The 21,291-nt window shown below is 39.2% G+C and overlaps 1 protein-coding gene across 4 annotated transcripts in view; it reads right to left on the bottom strand.

The window, feature by feature from the left end:
• Positions 1–21,291, bottom strand: part of rilpl1 (Rab interacting lysosomal protein-like 1) — a 33,162-nt gene continuing 11,871 nt past the window's right edge. Inside the window, exons 2-9 of one of the 4 annotated variants that reach the window (XM_023266052.3) lie at positions 18,873–19,020; positions 16,943–17,061; positions 13,714–13,959; positions 12,337–12,510; positions 11,227–11,277; positions 10,981–11,135; positions 10,786–10,890; positions 1–3,913 (exon numbers count right to left, since the gene is read on the bottom strand). In XM_023266052.3, the coding sequence (XP_023121820.1) occupies positions 3,781–3,913; positions 10,786–10,890; positions 10,981–11,135; positions 11,227–11,277; positions 12,337–12,510; positions 13,714–13,959; positions 16,943–17,061; positions 18,873–19,020 (1,131 nt within the window). In that variant the 3' untranslated portion in view covers positions 1–3,780. Of the gene's footprint in view, positions 3,914–6,152; positions 6,247–10,785; positions 10,891–10,980; positions 11,136–11,226; positions 11,278–12,336; positions 12,511–13,713; positions 13,960–16,942; positions 17,062–18,872; positions 19,021–21,291 lie in introns of those variants that run through there. The other 3 variants (XM_023266054.3, XM_023266055.3, XM_023266056.3) reach the window with 3 other exon arrangements.

The raw sequence follows: 21,291 nt of genomic DNA on the forward strand, positions 1-21,291 counted from the left end.
TTTGGATTTAATAAAGCACTGATCCGTTTATTATATCTCTTAAATATTTGTTTTAATGGCGTTCATAGGAGAGTCGGACATGAGAGATGGTCATCAACATTAACAATGAGCTGAATAACTGGAGTGACTTGATTTCCCTTCAAGTGTTCCACAGTTTAAAGTCTTCATACCTGAACTGAGCATGTACCATATTTGTGATTATGTAAAACAGGGGAGCTGCTTTGACACGAACTCATCTTTAGCCTCATTGTAGCGTCCTTGTCATTTTACATTCATTTATTCTACCTCACTGGCTGAAAATAAATGAAGATAAAATGCCACTACTGTTAAAGCACCCCTGGTCACACCACAGCTGCTCACTGCATCTCAGGGGTGAAGAGAGCAGCTGTTAAAGCAAAAGCAGCAACCACAAAGTAGCACTTTAAGAAAAATGGAAACCACACTTTTAGCTTTATTAATGCTATTTGAACAAATTTTCTTTGCACAATCTGAGAAATATTTTAACACTATTTTAGAAAAATATCCTTCAACATAGCTTTGAACCATAGTTATATTCGAGGCCTTGAGTAAATGATGCATTAAAAACACAAGTTCTAGTAGTCATTTGAAAAAACTTAAATGTGCAAGTGTTTCGCTGCATGTCACAAGTTTGCAGACATTTGGGGTTATTATTGATGTTGCAGAATGTTTTCCTATCATCCTACAGAAAATGCACCTGAAGGATCTTTTAGCAGCAACTAGTGTGAATAGAATGTACTTTTAATAACCACAGTCTCATTCAAGGCTCTTACACATGCCACATTAATAGAAAGGCTTATGATTTTAAAGCATATGGCTGGTGACATTTTAGATTTTTTGTGTGAATGTCTGAATCATCGGTCAGTATTTTTTGATTAAGATAAGTTAAGAGGTAACATCTCACACAAGCAGCAGCATAGCTTAAGTGTAATACTAACAATGTTGTTTTTTGATACCTAGCTACACATTGTCCTGGAGGTTATGAGCCTGGTCAGTTTGATCATATAAACTTATTTGGTTCAGCTGGTGATGCTAAAGTAGCTGTTGCACAGCGACACCTTTGGCACTGTTACAATTAAAAATTGGCTGTATTTGTGGGGTAATACATGGATTTAGGTAGCGAATATTAGTAGAATTCACACGTTATATCTGCTGGTCTTTCATAGAATAGGCAATTGCTTAATTACTGTGAGTTAGAGCAAACCATTATGGAAGTCCATTTCTGCCATAAAAATGTAAGGTTATAAAAAAATAAATATTCCAAGTATTTTCTTAGCAAAATTATAAGGTGCAAATTCAAAATTAGGATTTAACAAGTCAACATTATGACATGCTGAAGCAATAATGATTTAGTGAGCAAAATTATGAGAAACTAAGTTCAAACTAGCCAGAGGCAACGCTATTACTAGTTCAGAAATACAGGATACGAAGTCAAAATGATGAAACACAAACCACAACGATGCCTCACAAAGTCAAAACAGTGACCTAATTAGTGTCATTTATCAATAAAACTTAACTTGTTCAAATTACGTTCATTCAAAAGTATGACTCACAAAATCAAAAATAATGCAACACTAATTCAAAACTACAGCGACTCTAATTATAAGGTACTAAGTCTTGTGACGAGATGTTAAATCAATATTATAAGTTACTGAATTCAAATGAGGATGACTCAGTGAGTCACAATTATAATACCCAAAGCCAGGACCATGATTCCCTACTTCAAATCTGAAATAATAAATCAAAATGATGACATACTGATTAAATAAATCAAACTCTGGATGATTCATTTAGTCAAATTAATGAGATTGAGTCATCATTATGAAACCATAAAAAGAATCCTGACACAATAAATAAAGGTTATACTCATTCAATACCATGAACCTGGCTTAGTCAAACCTACACTACTGTTCAAAAGTTTGGGGGTCACCCAGACAATTTCATGTTTTCCATGAAAACTCACACTTTTATTCATGCACTAACATAATTGCAGAAGGGTTTTCTAATCATCAATTCACACCATTAGCTAACACAATGTAGCATTAGAACACAGGAGTGATGGTTGCTGGAAATGTTCCTCTGTACCCCTTTGTACTTCCATTAAAAATCAGCTGTTTCCAGCTAGAATAGTCATTTACCACATTAACAATGTCTCGACTGGATTTCTGATTCATTTAACGTTATCTTCATTGAAAAAAAAAGATTTTCTTTCAAAAATAAGGACATTTCTAAGTGATCCCAAACTTCTGAACGGTAGTGTACGTAAAACAAAAGAAATTGTTGAATTTGTAAGTGCAATTTATGATAAGTCAAGCCAAGTTAACAATATGATAACATAACAAATCAAATTTAAGTCAAATTAATGTGGTACTGAGTCAATTATGAAATACTAAGTCAATCTTATCTAATAAGTCAGTTTTATAAAATAGCGAACTCTGGTGAGCTAATATCAGATATTAAATCAACAATATGGTGAGTTAAGACTGAGAAGTGAGTCAAAATTACAAAATACCATAAATAATGTTGACTTACAAAGTTAAATTCATGAGATACTAAGTCAATATTATGAAATACTAATAATAACGAAGACTTAAAAAGTGAATGTTATGTTAATTCAAAACTATGACTATGATGAGTAAATTAAAAAAAAAGATCCAAAGTCAAACTTATGATGACCAAGCATATCAATATTATGTAATACTAAAAACTGTGATGACTTACTAAGTCAAGAATATGTGGCATTAAGTTAATATTATGATGAGTTATTTGATCAAAATTTTGCAAAATTACAACAAATTAGGAAAAGATAACCTTGCGTTGTCTCAAGTCAATGTAATTGGGTATTAAGTCAAGATAAATATCAGTCAGTGAAGTCAAAATTGTAAAAGTAAGCATGTAATACAAAAATGATATACTGAGTCAACAAAGTCCAAATGTGGTTTAATATCTGAACATGTTCATTTATTTATGAGTACTTAAATGTTTATCAAACCCTTTATATATATTAGTTCTTTGGCAGAAACGGGCTTCCATACATTTGCTACATAGCACAGTATGTATAATATGAACAAACCTCCTGCACACAGCTTTTAAATTGTGATTCTATGCAACATTTCACACTAAAGGCCTCGACTAGATTCAAAGAGCTGCACAGTCTGAATCTGCAAAATGCTGGTGATGGACTGACTATTGTAGCTGCCCGAGTTTACAAGGACAGAAATTTTAAATTAATTTACAGGTCATAAAAGTGTTGCTGTCATTATTGCTTTCTTTGCAGGTTTGCCTTCTGCAGTGATCATAAAAATAAAGCCCACGTTCTTCATTTAGAAGCAAACCTTAAAAACCTAACAGAACATTTAAAGTACACTTTTAAGCCTCCATCTGTGCAGTAACTTTCACTCTGTTTACTTTGGAACTTCAGCAACACATCATCATTAACCACCTGGATGCAACAACTTCCCACGTTTCCCTCCTTCAACTTGAGTTTACCCTCTGCTCTGCACATGAATCTTGTAAAAACCAAAATACTTTCTAGCGTTTTTAAAGTTGCACCACGTATATGTGCCATCTCTCACTGAGATACATTGTCCTCATGAGTTTATACTTTTTAAATCATTTTCTTCAAGGACTTTTTTCTGTCAGTCCTCTCACCTCAAGCACTTGATACTTCAGCTGCAGTGTGAGTCACTAGCGGTGATTTGGTGTGCGGTCGAATGATGGACATGGAGTGTTTGGAGCTTTCAGTCTGGGCTGGGCTGGTGACTACATGTGCTGTAACGCCTCCTGGGCTTGTTCTGTGTACACCTCGTCCTTCCCCGCCCACGAGCCAAGGTCGCCATCGAACTGTGCGCTTCGCTGCGAGCTCCGCTGCTTATCACGCGAGAAGAAACTAAACCTGAGAGAGTAGAGAGGAAACACAGAAGGTGGTTCAGGATAACATGTATGCAGTGTTTGCAGCGACATGTAAAGCAGTGTTATAGTGATGGCAAAATGGCAGGAGTACATCAAAACTGTGCTGTTTTTAGGAAATTAATCTTGAGACTTTCTGTGTGATTACTGTGAATCAGTGAGACTGCATCTATGTTTGCACATTTGCTCCTGACAATAAAATTAGTTGCTCTTTATCTTAAAACTTCCTACATTAATGGAGTTCTTTTCTATTTGTTGTAAGTTCAATTGTGTTGTAACTAGGGCTGAGACTTTAATGCGTTGATTTTGATTAATTAATTACAGAAAAAATTACGCATTTAATCGCACCATTCTCAGTTCCCTAATTTCTGGCAGGTAATGCACCTAAAGTCTGTTTTCCAGCCGCGAAGAAGATGCACAGCACACTGAGTGAATCAGCGCAGAAACGTCGGACCAACATGGTGGCTTGGTTGCAAATTTTCTCTTTTATTCGGAAAACTGTTCAGCAAAAAAAAGTATTCTGAAATCATTTGAGGCGAGAAATAAACTGCTGAATCTGTCCTCATTTTAGTTGAACAACAGCTAGTTTAGGCGTTTGATGAAAGTTTCGCAATACGTCGGACCACTGCTTCCTGCGCCGCAGTTGCATAAATGAACGCATCGTACGTAAGTCACAACAGTCCTGGTACTGGCAAACAGTGTAGCCGGCCCATAATAGACCATTTTTCAAGACATTGACAGTGCTTGAGTTTCCCAAAAGTCTTAAAATGTTGAATATAAGCACTATAATTGGACTTTGAGTTTGCAGTAATCTGTGAATGTAATAGACAGATGAAAAATGCACAGATAAATATAAGTGAAACATCAAAATTTCTGCTGTTTAAGTTCACGTATATGTCTACTCATCGATTCAGTGGTGAACCAAAATTTATCTGAACTGAAAAACTTTGCTTATTGTGTCAAATATTGTTATTTGACCAAATTTGATTAATTGTGATTAATTACAAAGCCTCAAATTAATTAGATAAATTTTTAATCACATCTCACCACTAGCTGCAACATTTACTTTTTTGTAATGACATTAACGTGCATAACATTAAGGCCGTAGTGTCCAAGCGGATGGGTTGATACAATCTCATCCAAGAAAAATCTCGAGTTGTCAGTAACTAGTGTTCCTTTCATGAGGACAAAAGTGCTACATTAACCAACCTCTTTGGACTAATCCATTATTTTTGGTAGCAGAAGGAACAGACTACCTGTGAACATTGCCATTTTTAATACTCCATCAATTGGGATGTCACTGGGACATTAGACATGAACCATTGTTCATGTTCCAACCACAAAAACTGTCTCTGTAAAACCTTGATTAAGACTGTTTTTGGGGAGGGAAAAAGTACCTAATTCAGCAGAAGTCTTTTCCTCTCTAACTTCACCATCAACAATGTAATATGCACTTCCTGAAAATTCTACTATTTGTCGTTGTTTTGGGGCACTCAGAGTTTGATCCGACACAATAGAAACAGAACCGCTGATTAAAAGGTTGTTTCTGTAAATGTTCTATCCACCTCGACCCTGCCCGGAGTTCCTGCAGTGGAAAGCCTTATGCTACAAGGGCAGAGTGTGCAGGTTCAGAATATTTAAATACGAGCTTGTTCTCCAAGTGGACTAGAAAAGCAGCAGAATAACGACTAAGTGGTCTGCAGTGTTCACAGCTGTCCCATAAGAGTAGAACCAAGGCTGAATTTTTGTAACTTTTGCCAAATGTTTTTTAGTTCATCTACAGGCAACAAGCACATTTTCCTCCCGCAATCCATCAACTGTGTGAAGACTTGGTATGATATAAGTTTTCTTATAACCCATATTACAGTAGATAATGATTGACAAAAACTATGGACCAGGGCAGGTGATAAAATAAAACATGTTTAATCACTAACTATAAACTAAAAGCACTTTTAGGATGTAAATTGGGCAGAATGATTTGTGAGTTGCAGAGGTTGGTCAGTGAGGGAGAAGATGAGAAGACAGACTACACATCTATTCTGATTGGCTGATTTTTTTTAATGATCCACAATCATCCCATTGGATGACGATAACAAGACAGCCCCACAATCAGCCAATCAGAATACTACAAAGGTGTGAAGACAAAGCAAATGCTGGCACATGCAAGGGGGGTGGAGGCTGTTAGCTGAGACAGTGACAGACTCTGAAGCCAACCAAGTATAGAGTCATACAAGCGACATGAGACATCTGATTGGCTGTAAAGTGGGGTCATCTGGGATCAAACCAGCCGCCACCATCGGCATTATGGCTGTGAAGATCCTGTTACACAGAGGTAAAGACACAAACAGGAGGAGACAGAGAGAGGGAGAGGAGATAGACAGGGGCTTTGACCTTCGATTGACCCAAACCTCATTAAACCAAAAGAAGTCATGCCTGAGTCATTTTAGTGCAGATAGAAAAACAATACTCCTTTACACATTTAGATATATATTGGATATATAAATTATGACATTATGATGCTGTAATTTTATGGGGGAAAAAACGGCATCGAAAAGCTAATATCCAGTGACCGATACCTCACTGCTTGCTGCTGTCATAGAAGTCTTCCTTTTCAAGGTCTGTACTGTATCCTACAATCCATAACACTAAAACCACCGCCCAAAAAGTGTGTAGCAGCTCTGAGCCCTCGAGGCCTGAACTTCACAGACCTCTAAAGGTGTCTTGTGGTTAGGCACCAAGACATTAGCAGCATAGCCTTGAAGTCCTGTAAGTTGAGAGGTGATGCCTCAATGGATTGACCTTCTTTTTCCAGTACAAGACAGAAGTCAGTACTTCAAACTCTTTGTCATGTTCCTCAAACAATTCTTTAACAATGATGGGGTGTGGCAGGTAGCATTATCCTGCTTAAAGGGATAATGCATCAGGGAATACCACTGACCATTGAGAGGTATACATAGCCTGCAGCAGTGTTTCGGTAGGTGTCAAAGCAAACATCCTCGTGAATGCTAGGACTAGGGCTGCAACTACAATGTCTAATGAAGGTATTCACCCCCTTTGGAAGACTTCCCTTTATCTTGTTTTCTATATTGACCCATGGCCAACATAATTCCGCTTTTTGACAAGAATTTACAAAAAAAGATTCTTCTATGTCAAAGTGAAAACAGGTTTCTAGAAAGTAGGACATGTACTTAAAAATGTAAAATGTACAGTAAGTTATTGTGTAGGTATTCACCCTTTTTAAAGTCACTAAGTCAGCCAGTTAGAGCTAGATGTCACATAATTAGAACCTCGTCACAAACACATCATCCCCACCATGAAGCATGGTGGTGGCAGCATCATAAAGTGGAGATAATTCAACAACCTGCAAGAGAACTATGACTTGGGAGATGTTTTGTTTTCCAGCAGGGCAATGACCCGAAGCATACAGTCAAAGCTACACTTACAAGGTGAATGTTGTGGAATGGCTCAGTCAGAGTCCAGACCACAATTCAACTGAGAATTTGGGGCCCGATGTGAAAAGTGCTATTTACTCACAATCGCTGTACATCCCTACACATTTCAGCAACTACTACATGCTAGGAACATCCCACGACACCTGCTGTTTTGAAGACGTGCTGACCCCAATGCCTATCATCTATCACCATCACAGTCTGTCAGAGTTTCTCAGATCCTTATGCTACATCATTATTATCATGTCCTGCTTCCTACACATTAATTTCAAAAAGTGACTGTTCATATGTTCCTTAAAATATCTCACCCACTACAGGTGGCACTGTAACCAGATAATCAATGTTATTCACTTTATTTGTTATAAGGTAACAAAGTTTGTAGTGGTTTTAATGTCGTATCTGTACCAGATGTGACACGTTACTGGGTTAAATAGAAAAAAAAGGTTTTCATACAGAAATATGTTTGTAGATATGAACAGTAATATTTCTATAATATTTAAGACGCACTTACTCCATGTAATTAATATCCCAGTACATTCTTCCATTCGCTATCCTGTACAAATGACTTTTATGATCTAATTTTCTGCAAGCTTCACAATTTAGTTTTTAAGTATACTCCTTGTAAAATATGTTTGTCATTTACACTGAATACATGCATTTCATTCATATTATTAATATATGCAGCATATTAGCGATGTTGTGCAGAGCTACACTTACACGTTTTGATAAATTCATCTTATAATGTTGAACAAAAGAAATAAAATAAATATATAAAGTGCAGCTATCAGCTACCTTTAGCCTTAGGGGATGTTTTTTGAATGTGTTCCTTGATTGTTTAATCTTTAGTCGTGATCTGATGAGTAATTAGAAACAATCATACACTTGAGAAATCTAACTGGAGTGTGAAAACAAACAGGCAGTACAAACATTAGCACTTTCAAAAAAGCTACCAAATCCTGCATAATTCAGCCACAAACTTATACTCATGTCTAGTTTTTAAATGCAATGTGTTTAAATGCCTTTTTGTATCCTGCTACACTCAATATTGTTTAGTTTTATAACACCTTGATGTACTGTTTTTTATTTTCCTTTTATCTGACTGTTTCAGCTCTTAGTTGCGGAAAAGCTCCTTGAGGGACAGGTGTTGCAAATTAGAATACACTATAGACACAATTCTATCTACACGCTATTGTCAGTTTATCAATGTGTATGTCAATATTAAATATACCATAAATAAATAAACTAACTGGGTAAGTACAATTGTGCAGATACTGTGCTTAAGTACAAATTTACCATACACATATTTGAGTATTTTCATTTTATTCTGCTAATTTTTAGATTAAGATTTTACATAGTTTTTAATTAACTGACAAAACTTTGTAGAAATGAGTTTTTTGTACATTTTTGTCAATAAGCCCAAATTAAAATGGCCATAATTTAAAATAATTTAAAAACCAAAGTGACCTAATTTTCTGCTCTAGTGAAGCAACGTGAAGCCAGTGCGCTATTCGCTAAAATAGTAAAGAACATGGAAACTGGTTTATGGATAAACTTGGGAACTTTTGATAGGGTTGTTTCACAATGATCTGAGAGTTAGACGGCAAATCTGAGAGCAGGAATTTGGTGAGCGTACAGAAGCAGTTTGAGAGCAGTGAGCTGTATCAAACCGAAGCACAGGGCAGTTGTGCAGCAACAGTATATCTGAGTGCAGACAAACAATATTGAGCAGATCTGCATTGAGCAGAGGCTATCTGAAACAGAGAGGGCAGGGTTTTGAGGGAAAGCACTATAAAATCTGAACATATAATGAAGAAATAATGCTCTTAAACTGAAACTTTACTCTCTGGAATAAAGAAAAGTAAGGATGTGGAACTCTGACTAGTAATATTTAAAGAAGGCTGATTTTCACATTGACATCTGATCTCTCACATGAACCAGAGCAGCATGTCGACAGTGGATAGTCGAGAGTTTTACTGAGCTGCTGTGTAATCTCTGGTGTGTTTTTACAGGCCAGACAATCACATGAAGTGGGCGTTTTAACGTGCAGCTTCCGCTGGCAACCAATTAAAGGTACTTTTTAGTGGATAAAGTGCAAAAAGCTAATAATTTTTCATCTGATATTCTTAACTTTGTCAAATGAAGTCTTTCTTTAAAGCTGCTTTCACCTGCTTAACCCTCTAACCACCAAAACCTGCTGGAAAGTTTGTAAGCCTTTTTTTTAATCGCAAAAATTACAGCATCCATCCCAGTAAGAAACTCTAGAAACTGAAAGAGTCATCAGATATCCAACTTTCTGCCGATCTTTGAGCTAATTATATATGACATGAAGTTTTCTTAGGGAAAATAACCAAATCGTTTAACTAAAAAGTTGAATAGTGTGACAGAACATGAAAATCTCTTCATTCTGTAGGTCTCCTTCAAAAACTACAAAAACAGTTTGTTCAAACTAAATCCTATTGAAAAACAAACATCCTTCAGTTCACTCTTCAGGGCAAGACATGAAGTGTTAATCTGTGAACCACAGTTGTGACTAAAATTGAGAGTTTCAGGTGAACTGCAGAATGTGTTTACACAAAGTTGAGGGGCGAAAAGTATGGAAACAAATTTTAGAGGCTGAGAGTAAAATACAACATATTTGAGCAATAAAGTAAATGTAGCACGGTTCACAAACAGTATATGGAGGAGCAAGTGGCCGAAGATACATTCAGCATGATGAATGATCTTTGCAGAGCTGATGTGGAGGATAGAGTGAAAAACGGCCAGTCTGTAGAGGTTGAAAAAGTAAGTAGTAAAATATCTACTGTGTGGTGAGCCACCATTTCTTCTAGTGTTGATAACACCTGTGGCCATTTGGAAAAATGCTGGATGTGTTGGTACCTGTTTTTTAAATTTTCTGAAAAATAAATAGTTTAGGAAATTCTACTTTTTTAAAATGATTTATGGTATCCTAATTGTGTCATACTGCAGAGTTTTCCATAGACATGCAGGACTTTATCTTGCAGTTAAGAATGATCCCACAGTAAGTAAAAATGTGACAGGAACAAAAAACACCCAGGAACTGCTTGGGGTTCAGAGGGACAATGTCTCAATATGAAGTCATTGAGAGTAATAATATAACAACAGATGGCAGTAAGCTAGACATTGAGCTAAAGCTGCGAGCCTGAAATAGCCATAAATGTGTGGTGGAACTGCTCAGTGAAGCAATTTCTTGGGTGCAGGTGAAGCCTCTAATATACAAATGTTTGAACATGCACGGACCAAATAATCAGCCTCCACTCAGGGCATGCAAAGCAATCGCTTGATTTTCATTTTCAATTATTCACAGGATGGGAGGTTGTACCAGGTGAGTGTTTTCATGGGCAGATATTATCAGAGTGAATGTGTTTTTGGGAGTGTGAACACAACATACAGGCGTTTGATTCCTGATTCTGGCTGAGCAGAAGAACGAGACCGAGTCCTCAGTTCAGGGGAGGGAGACGGACTCGGAGTGACAATCTCATCTTCTGCTTCATCACTGCAAACACAAAGACCTTCATCATCATCATCTTCATCATGGACCGCATGCTGACACATCAGAATGTTAAAGACTTGCACTAGTATGTACCTTTTGTAGTAGGCCAGTTCCTCCTGCAGCAGGAAGACTTTGGCCTTGAGCTCGTTCCTCTCGTGGAGGACATCCCTCAGCTCCTGCAGGGTGAACCGGGGCCTGTTGGGGTCCTTTGGGTCCAGACCTCCCGACTCCTCTTCGCATAACGCCTCCTGTCGAGAGAGAAATGCATCACACAGAGTAAACTTCACCAAAGAAAGGAAAGAAGGAAGGAAGGAGGGAGAGAGGGAGGTATGCGGATACCTTGGTGAAATATTGGAACACAGCAGGCATGTCCTCATCGCACATCACCTCCTGGTGGCAAATGTTGAACTCTAAGTCAGGTACAGGGCCTTTCTGTTTCCAATACATGTGTTGTGTTGGCCCTCACCTCCACCCTCTAACTAAAACTCTAACTGTTTTTTAACTCAGCACACAAGAGACTATCAGTGTGTTAAGTTTGAAACCCATGCACTGAGCAAAAAAGCATTCCTATTCATGAGTATTCTACACACAAGGTCCAAGTCCAACTGAAATCACACCTTTAATCAGATAAACGTAATGCTTTATTGTGTTTTTATTGATGCTTATGACTTATGTCCTTGCTGTCAACTCATTCCTTTTTTAGACTATAATCCTTCTCTAGACACCAATATTATTTTTCATCTGGAGCATTAAAACCTTGATGCTTTCTCTGGTTTTTCTCCATATGCTCTACCATACTCTCACTTACTGTCCGTCTCTATTGCTATGATTGCTTCTCTTTTCAGCTCTGGCAAACCAGTCATTCCTGATTGACATAACCACAGACACCATATTTAAAACTCTGGTATACTCTCAAATACCGAAAGATTTACATGTGTCTGATAGGCAAGGGCTTGAATAGAATCTGCATTCATTTCTATGTAAAATTTTCACACACTAAGTATGATACTGCCATTTATTTTATTGTGGTGAAATACAGCTAAAATAAATGTGCAATGATGTAATAAATCTTACAGCACCAATAGCCTGTCCAATAATGACTACATTTCAGTTGGACTTTACAGCTACCATTTCTATTGTCAGTGTTCAAGATCACGGTGCATGAAAGGACAACCTGATGTGAGTTAGAGGCTGAGCTGTTGCAGTGATCTATAATTAGAAGGGTCACCAGTGCAGTCGTCCAGAAAGTCTCACCCAGTTGGCTGCGGAGTGAAAAATCCTACTGACACTCTGTTAGTTCTCAGACACCCATGCAGAGTCATATCAGTGCTTCTCGTGTTAGTCCACTAGCTCTTTCTGTTTCTACCTGTGAGGCCACAATTCCAGGTTTGGAGTTAGAATCGGGACAATCACACCACTCCTCAATGCTGTGCAGCACTTCTGCATTACCCAGAGCAACACTGCCTTGTCCTCCTCATCCCCGTCCTCATGTCCCTCTGGAGTGAGGGAACCGGACAGGGGCAGCAGGGGCGAATCAAACCCACTCAACATCAGCTGAGAAGGGCTCCGTCTGTCTGACCAGCCCTCAGCCCTCAACGCCACCGCTGCTGCAGCTTTACCACGCTGGCAGAGTAAGAGACAGTTTATTATACGCTCACTGACTGTGAGTGTGTTTAATAAGGTGTTTAGCCAACGTGGTGATTTATGCTCCTACTTTGGATTTAAGCTTCATGGCTTTAATGGAAAATTGTTGGAAATGATGCTGGTTTGCTAATCAGATATAATTTCACACTGGTACAAATGCCAGACTATGACTTTGGAGCATTACTGTCGGCTTCACAAGTTTTTTTGTTTTTTTTTTTTTTTAAATTTTATTATCCCTTATTAATCCCACGAGGGGAAATTCTGATTTTCGCATCTCTTCCCAATTGGGGGAGAGCGACGGGTCAACCGCGGTACAGTGCCCCCTGGAGAAGGAAGGGTTAAGGGCCTTGCTCAAGGGCCCAACAGTGGCCACATCGGGACTTGAACCTCTGACCTAATAAGAAATAACATTTTTACAAAAGACATTTCTACATGTAGGAAACACACTAAAATTAATTCAATTTAACTGCTACAGTTTCTGTATCACCCCTCATGTTTCCATAATGTATTTTTATACACATTGTGAAGTATTGCATTCGACAAAGTTTCATTGAAACAGAGAAATCACAAAAAAAAAATCTTTAAATGTACCTTTTTTAAAAATGTTTTCCTGAGGTGGGTTTTGTCCTTTTCAGAATCAGTTAACGAATTTCATGGGAGATGCAAACATCTTTACTGAGTGACCTCTGATGTAGAACACATGTAACTGACATGCTTGATGAGCTGTTTTTGTTTCTACAGACTCTGGACAGCATGAAACACAGCCGATACCAGATGACATGAAAGAATAACTACAAAAATCAAAACATTTCCTGTAAACCATTTTTTCTAAATAGACAAAGTTTAGTTTGTTTCTTCTTCTTCAAGGTTTTTATCCGTTAGCAAAATGTTTTATTTTCAGTTTCTTCTATTTTGTTTACTACAGCCTATACACTCGGTTTTGGAATTCTGGGTTAACTAAGACTTTTTTCAAACTAGAAAACATTGGCTGACCTGCATCAAACTACACTTCATTGCAGCAAAAAAACGTTAACAGTTACAAGAAGATTTTATTCTGAAAATTCAGCAAAAATATAATTAGATTCTGGAAAAATTACGACCAAAGCCGGCTGGAGGCTGGGTAGCAACATTTAGGTTTAAAATGATCCTGACTACTTTGGGCGTTCTCTGGTGCTGTGTTACCTCTGCAGGTGACGGTAGCTGAGGCAGGGGTTCCTCAGGGTTCTGTGCAGGCAGCTCCCCTTGTAGTCGTTCCCTTAAACGTGCAACTTCTTGCTGAAGAGCGCTGACCTCCTGCACTCGTGCCTGAGCGCTGGCCTCCAGCTCCACCTTCTGCTCGATGAGCGCTTTGCCCTGAGCCTCCACCATGGAGATTTTATGGCGCAGGTCGTGGTTAATTTTCATAAGGCGAGACTGCTGTTGCTGGAGCTGTAGAAGAAGACAAACAAGGAGGAAGAGGGCTGAAATCGAAGTGCTTGTAGTTGATCAGAACAGTCATACTAGAGGTGTAGTGTAAAGCCTGCCATTTTTAAAACTGATTTTAAAGTGCCACCACGTTGCCAGAAAGTCATTTCACCCAGTTCAAAGCAGGTTAGCATTGAGCATAAAGATGCTGTCATGGTTATACTGGTCAGTTTCTGGGTTAATTTTATAGAAAGTCCCCGGCTCCCACAAGATTAGGCCTAGAGGTCTGGAATCTGTTACAGGTGTGATTGCCAAGCTGTACAAGGTATGTGGTGAGTTGCATAGTTGTGGCATGAAGCATGTCTCAGTGATTGTTAACAAATACACTCTGCTCCAGAAGTATTGGAACATTGAGGTCAATTCCTTTGTTTTTGCTGCGGACTGAAAACATTTGGGTTTGACATCAAACAATGAATATGAGACAAGAAATCAACATTTCAGCTTTTATTTCCTGTTATTTACACCTGGATCTGATACACAACTTAGAAAATAGCATTATCTGTAACAGAACACCAAACCTTTCCATCCCCAAAGAGGGGGGGTTGCTTGACCTGCAATGTTTAGGTGTGTGGTTCATTTCAAACATTTACTCAAGATTTCCCATCAGAACATTGCATTATAACAAGATGACTTCATGTTATTCACTTCACCTGTCAGTTGTCGTAATGTTGTGGCTGACTGGTATCTGTTCTCTGAGCCTGTTTGAACTGATGTACTTTTGGTCGTGTGTTGTGTTGTGCTAACCAGTTTTCAGAAATTAAAAGTTGGTACTTTTGAAAGAAAAGATGCATTGTAGTCTTTAACTTTAAACCTGATTTTGTATAAAAACAGCAATAAGGGTGCACATTTTTATCCAATCTCTACTGGGAAACATTGATAGTGTTACAGCGGGTTATACACAAAATGTTGTTTCCTTTGTACATGTTGTCCCGAGCCCAATGCTTAAAGAATATCTTATATTGATCAGGTGTTGACACCTCTGGCAAAGCTTCAGACACATAGCACAGCCCTAAAAAGTGCCCATTACTTATACAACTGGGATATAGGAAGGAATTCCTCTTTGATCCTGACTTGTTTTAACTCTTTCGTTGGCCAGAGGTCACTAAACCTCACCGAAGACTTTGTCATGGTGGCCCATTACTAGCTAAAGCCCCACAATGCTCAACATGGAATTCCATGTTGTCTAAGTTACTGCCTCCTCTGGTAGCTACAATGTTAAACAATATGAGGTTCCATCTGATGGCGCGTCCAGGTGCTACAGCTAACCACAATAATCTGCGAGAGTATTTCCAATCTGACTCAGATTGGAAAGGGAGCAAAAAAATAAATAAATACTTGATAAGGACATCTCTATTTGGAACAGACATCACAGAAATTACAATACAAAGTTGTTGCAAAGTTATTAGGTCATCAGGTGTGTCTGATGGAACCTACAGAGGCTGAAAAGGCAAATTGGGTGGTCATTGCTATCAATGTTTGCACCCCCTTTTGTTGGAAAACCAGTGCCACAAATAATTAACAAAAAACAGAGCTAGGAAAGGAGAACAATGCCCAGCTCTGCTGTCACCTCCACAAAGCGAGTCAGTCATGGTTTGAAATGGGGGAATGTTGTATTGACATTTTTGAAAAAGTTTCAGATAACAGGCAACACAAACATCTCCTATCTGAGTGATGGGAGGGCGTTTCCAAAGCGGCTGTACCAGCCAAAGAGATGAACAGTAGGAGTCCATGGGCTGAGTGAGAGTACAGAAATGAGTGCAAGAATCTTATTGATGCTCAGCTTTTAATTAAACCTTACTGAAACTTCGTAAGGTTATTTCTGATTTACAACCATGTATTAGAGTGTTGTGCCACATCTTATTACTGCTGTAACACACTAGAAGAATCTGAAATAACAAAAATCTGAGGCAGACTTTAGATCTCAGACTGTTATTTCCGGTAAAGCCATCTTTGTGAACATTTTCTGCTTGGGATACAAAATTTCTGTGACATTTTGACTCGTTGCCTAGTTTGCCGCCTACGTCTCAGATTTGTGTAGCTGTTCAAATTTGTCTGGAGTGGTGCCCTTTAACCAACTTTTTCCTTGGGTGGAAAACAAAACAGAACATCATCCTCTTACAGAGCTGCAGGAATTAAATTACACATTGTGAGTTTGTGATGGGGTCTCTTGGTGATATGACACCAAATCTATTAACAATAAGTGTACATCTGTGCACAAAGCAACACATAAGAACATGTGTGTAGGTCAGAGAAAGTCAGGAAGACACAGGAAAACATATATTTAAAATATAATAGGACATTAGATTTTGATTAGACCACATGTCTTCAGGTAATTATGGCAGCATTACAAATTTTAATTGTTAAGAAGAGGATGAGCCACTTCACTTGTGTCTAAAATTGTATATTTGGGGTTTATGCACAAACTAACAAGATAACGTTAACACTCAAATAGTTTTCGGCCATCTAGTGTGAATATTAAAATTTTTTAGTTTCAATACATCATATTTTTTAAACAGAATGTATTGTATTTATTGATTTAATGCTGTAATTATATAACCACTGTGATGAAATCCAAACTAAATGAGAAACACCGAAGTCTCTCTATCTAAAAACATATGAGCACAATGACAAGATGAATGAGTGAAGCGATTGAGTAAATTCAGTCTGACAGAGAAGTTTTTCTACAGCAGTAGAACAGAGTACCTTGCCAGCTCTTAGATATTATAATCGTTTCCTTGCTAAAGCAACATTTTTTCTACCTATCATGATAAAAATCTGACAAAGAAAAGGCTAGCACCCAATTTGGGCCATTGAACCACACCTCTGTTTCACTTGGAGATTTGGTTACATGAGACCTACAATGCGACATTTCTGGGTGAAAAAATCCACATTTTAAAGCAGAAAACATCCCAGATTGCTCTTGTTGACAGCAAGTTTGTGGTCTTACTGCTTCTATGTCTTCGTTTTTCAGTGTGAGCTCGCGGTCCTTGGCTCGGATCTCGTCTCTCTGCTTGTCCACCACCTCTTTAAGCTTCTTCATCACCTGCCTCTCTCTCTCTGTCATACCTGGAAGCCACACACAGGATATTTTTATTAGAGATATTTTCTACTATTTAGAATATGTGTTTATTGTCAGAGAGAAGTCAGTTGTGCAGAGGGAACTCTGGTTTGTGTGACTGTAGCAGGTGTGCTGGTACACTGAGGCTGGTCTGTCCACAGAGAGTTGGAGTGACTGTGGCCTCTGTGTGAAGCCATCAAGAGGACTCTGATGCAGAAGCTGGCTCGCCGTCAGACACAGTGAAGGCTTCCTTTGTGTGTGTGTTTGTGTGAGATACTGTGTGCATAACAGAGCGGCAGACACGTGAGATGTACCCAGAGTAAGCAGCAAAGGTTCTGTTCAAGTGCAGCATAAATTTTTAACCCAACTTCCATAAAAACAGCAAAAGACAAAAGAAAGCTAATGTTTGTTTCCATCTACAACTAATACCTGATATAATACAGGTCATTTGTAGGTTTAAGGGTGTTAAATTGGAGACTCATTTGTATTATTTTGAAAATGTGCATAAAAATTGCTGATTGAATTCATATATAGGGTTTTTTGACTGACAGTGAACCAGTTCAGTTCTCGTTCACAAATAAAGTTCGACCAAAATATTTGTTCCCAGGAGAACAAGATGCCAGGTGTGGATCGATACAGCTTTTCCAGAGTCAATACAGATTATTAGTAATCAAAGAGAACAATGATTATAATATCTTTGCAATAAAAGAGAAAATCTTGGTGTAAAATTCAGAATAGAAACCAGTCCAATACAAAACTTTATTAAAATTCGTAGTTTTAAAGGTAGGTTTTACAAAAATGTATATTTCACATCATGTTTTACATTTGAAATTAATTTATTTTACTGGCAATTGATAATAGGAAAAATGTTATGTAATGGATGCATGAATCTGTCAAACTGCTACATAAAATAGTGGCATCCAGCAAGAACCAGATTCCAGTTGAATTTAAACTGAAATCATAACGACACTGGCATCAAAACCCATCAAAACAAACAATCACAGTAGAGTGTGTTGCCTGGTGGTCCAATGAAATTCAACTTTTAGTGTCAATGTGGACTCCAGCTGAAGCTCAAAGGCTCTACTCGTAAAAGCAAACTGTCTGCAGAACTTGCTGAGGAGTTGTTGAAAGCAGTCTACTGCTGGACTTAAACATGGAGCTATGTGTTGGTTACCAAGAGGACATCATTCCCAAATGGACGGTTCGCTAACGAGAAACCAACTGGCCCTCTGTCAGTTGAAAAGATCTGTTAGTCATTTCTTTCCTGCTAAATATCAAGTAGTAAACAATACCCTTCATTTTATCCTACTAAATAGTTTTTAACTTTTTGGGTAAAGCTTAGCATAAAAAAATGCTTCTGGAATACCTAAACATTCATCCATCCATCTATACACTGCTTAATCCTCATTAGGGTCGTGGGGGGCTGGAGTCTATCCCAGCTGACTTAAGGTGAAGGCAGGGGATGCCCTGGACAGGTCACCCGTTTGAGCTTTTTCTTCTTTTTCCAGTCCTTATGCTAAGCTAAGCTAACCAGCTGCTTGTTACAGGTGCATACTTACCCTACAAACATTGTGCTTTTAATCTAACTCCCAGTAAGGAAACAAATAACCGTATTGTGAACCTATACACTCAGATATTATTAAAATATGCTTCCTTCAAAATGCGCCATTGTCCAGGTCGCCATCATGGCCCTATTGCAAAACACACTAACAACTGACTGATTTTTAAGTCACTAATATTCCTCTGGCTTCTCACCAAAAAATACACCACTTTTCTGACTTTTTTTGGTCTCGAAGGTACATGACCTCTGCTTTCTCACCCTCATGCCTCTGCAGGTCCTCCTCACTCATCGGGTCTTTGATGGACATGTTGGTGAGGAGCGTTTTGTTCTCCTCCTGCAGCTGAGCGATCTGAGTGAGCAGATCCTGAGCCTCTCCCCTCCACACATCCTCCACCAGTTCCAGCTCCTGCACAAAGACCATAAAACACAGATATTATAGTACAGATAAAGCAATACTGACCACATATATTCCATGTTGGGAAGACCTCATCTTACCAAGAGAATTTTACATGACATTTTCTACAGACATTTGTCCACAACTCAAAGGCATTACTTTACTATTTACTGTCATAAAGGAGTCATGAAACCAGAAAATATTCTAAATTAATAAGCTGGAATCACAGAATTAAGACCTTTTTATCTTAAAAAAAACCACACAAACCAATTAATTGACTATAAAGTAATTGGAATTCAATTTAATAGTTGACAACTAATCATTCAGTTGTTGAATTCAATTCAATTTTATTTATATAGAGCCAATTACAGTCAAATTGTCTCACGACACTTTACAGAACCCATATGCCTGACCCCCAGAGCAAGCCAAAAGGAGACAGTGGCAAAGAAAACACCCTTTTAACAGGGAAAAAAAACTTCGAGCAGAACCCGGCTCTTTATGTGGGGGGACCCATGTGGCTGCTGGCCGGGCGGGTTGCAGCTCCAGTTCAAACATACATGGTGTACAAAATATCTATTTATATATCAAGATCTAGTTCTATTTAATGGATTGCCTGGAAATGTATTACAGATATCAAAAATGTAATTTTCTTATGATCAAAACTGCGAAACTTAGCTGTACTGTCTCATTTGAAAGGCCTAAAAGCCCTAAAAGCAGCCCTAAAAGAGTTGCTTTTAGGGCTGCAACTAAAGCTTATTTTCATTGTCAATTACTTTCTGGATGCTCAGTCGCTGCAAATCAGGTCATAAATTTAGGTCACGCGATTCGGTATCTGTACATAATGTACACATGCATAACACACGCCTGTGCTCAGTGCAAGGTCATTTTGTTTGTGGGTACATCTATATTAAATGGCCACATTCTATGTTGCTGTGATTTCTGATCATCAATAACATAAAAAAAAATGCTGCATTTAATTTAAAAAATGGTGCATTTCTGACAATGCCATACAGGGGAATGAGCAGCCTTGGCGGAGTACTGCGCTCTCTGATTGCTTTTCTAGTATTACAGCCGCAACAATAAGTTAAAATAAGTTTTGTTTCAGCTTCTGTCAGAGCTCCCCCCTCTGGCTCAGCACCTGTCCCCCCCGATCCTCCTTTCCTTTCTCCCTCTCCTTCTGTTCCTCTCCTACCTTCTCTCTCCTCCCCGCTCACTCTTCCTCTGGCACCGCTCCTCCGCGGCTGCATCTCATTTACTAAGTGCATTTGCAGGATTCGAGACAGCTGCGGGTCAGACACCTGCTTCATCAGCCTCTCCATAAAAGACTGGTTTCTCCTCCCACTCCCTGCCAGATCGTAAACGCAGCTCACGTTGTTAGTACTGCTAGGCCCTGCATGTTTCGTATCTCTCTTAGCTTCAGGCTCACCTAACATCTGTCTGCTCCGCTTGCAGATCCGCTGACCGCTCTGTCAGGATCCTGCTACAGCTCTGCCTGGACCAGCCGCCTGCTGGTCAATCCGCCTGCTACCTGCCCGGTTCTGTTGGGCCACACGCCGACCCGCCTCCCGAGAAGACTGGGACCCCGGACCGCTGGAGCAACCCCTCGCCTCCCGAAGAGGACTGGCTACCCCCTCTGCCTCTGGCTCTTCCCCGCTGATCGCCGCCGCTCTCCGCTGCTTGCCAGCTGCGGCAGACGTGCGCTCTCTGGATCGCCGGACCCCCCGGAGCCTGCCTTCCCCCCTCCCTCCCCGTATTGTGAGTTCGGCCTTAGTTAAGTCATAGTTCTGTTCCTACTTCCCCTTTTTTCTTCAATTATTATTCTGGCTAGTTTGAATTCCATTTATTAGTAATTTCTTAGACCTTTTCCCCCACCTGCCTGTTTTGTTGGTTTTACGCCTGTGAAATAAATTGATATTAATTCGACCTGACTCGGCCTGCTCTGTGCGCCCTCCTTCTGGTCCGCCACCAGCCCGTGACAGTACGATCTGGCCATGATGGACCTTGAGGACGCACAGGCTAGTGCCGTGCCCGCACCCGCTCCTCCGAATCTGCAACAGGCTGTAGCCAGTCAGGGGATCCTCTTAGGCCAACACGAGCAGTCTCTGAGAAGCTTAAATGAGTCCAATCAAGCCTTACTCACCCAGATGAATGTGTTAACAGATAAAGTCACTGAGTTATCGACACGCTTTCCTCCACCACCAGCTCAGAGTAATGTTTCCCTACCTGGTCCAGCGGGGGCTGGCCAGGACTTCCCCATAGTGCACGAACCTTTTGTTCCAGTTC

Source organism: Amphiprion ocellaris, chromosome 17 (assembly GCF_022539595.1).
Source record: "Amphiprion ocellaris isolate individual 3 ecotype Okinawa chromosome 17, ASM2253959v1, whole genome shotgun sequence".
In the NCBI taxonomy this organism is placed as follows: Eukaryota; Metazoa; Chordata; class Actinopteri; family Pomacentridae; genus Amphiprion; species Amphiprion ocellaris.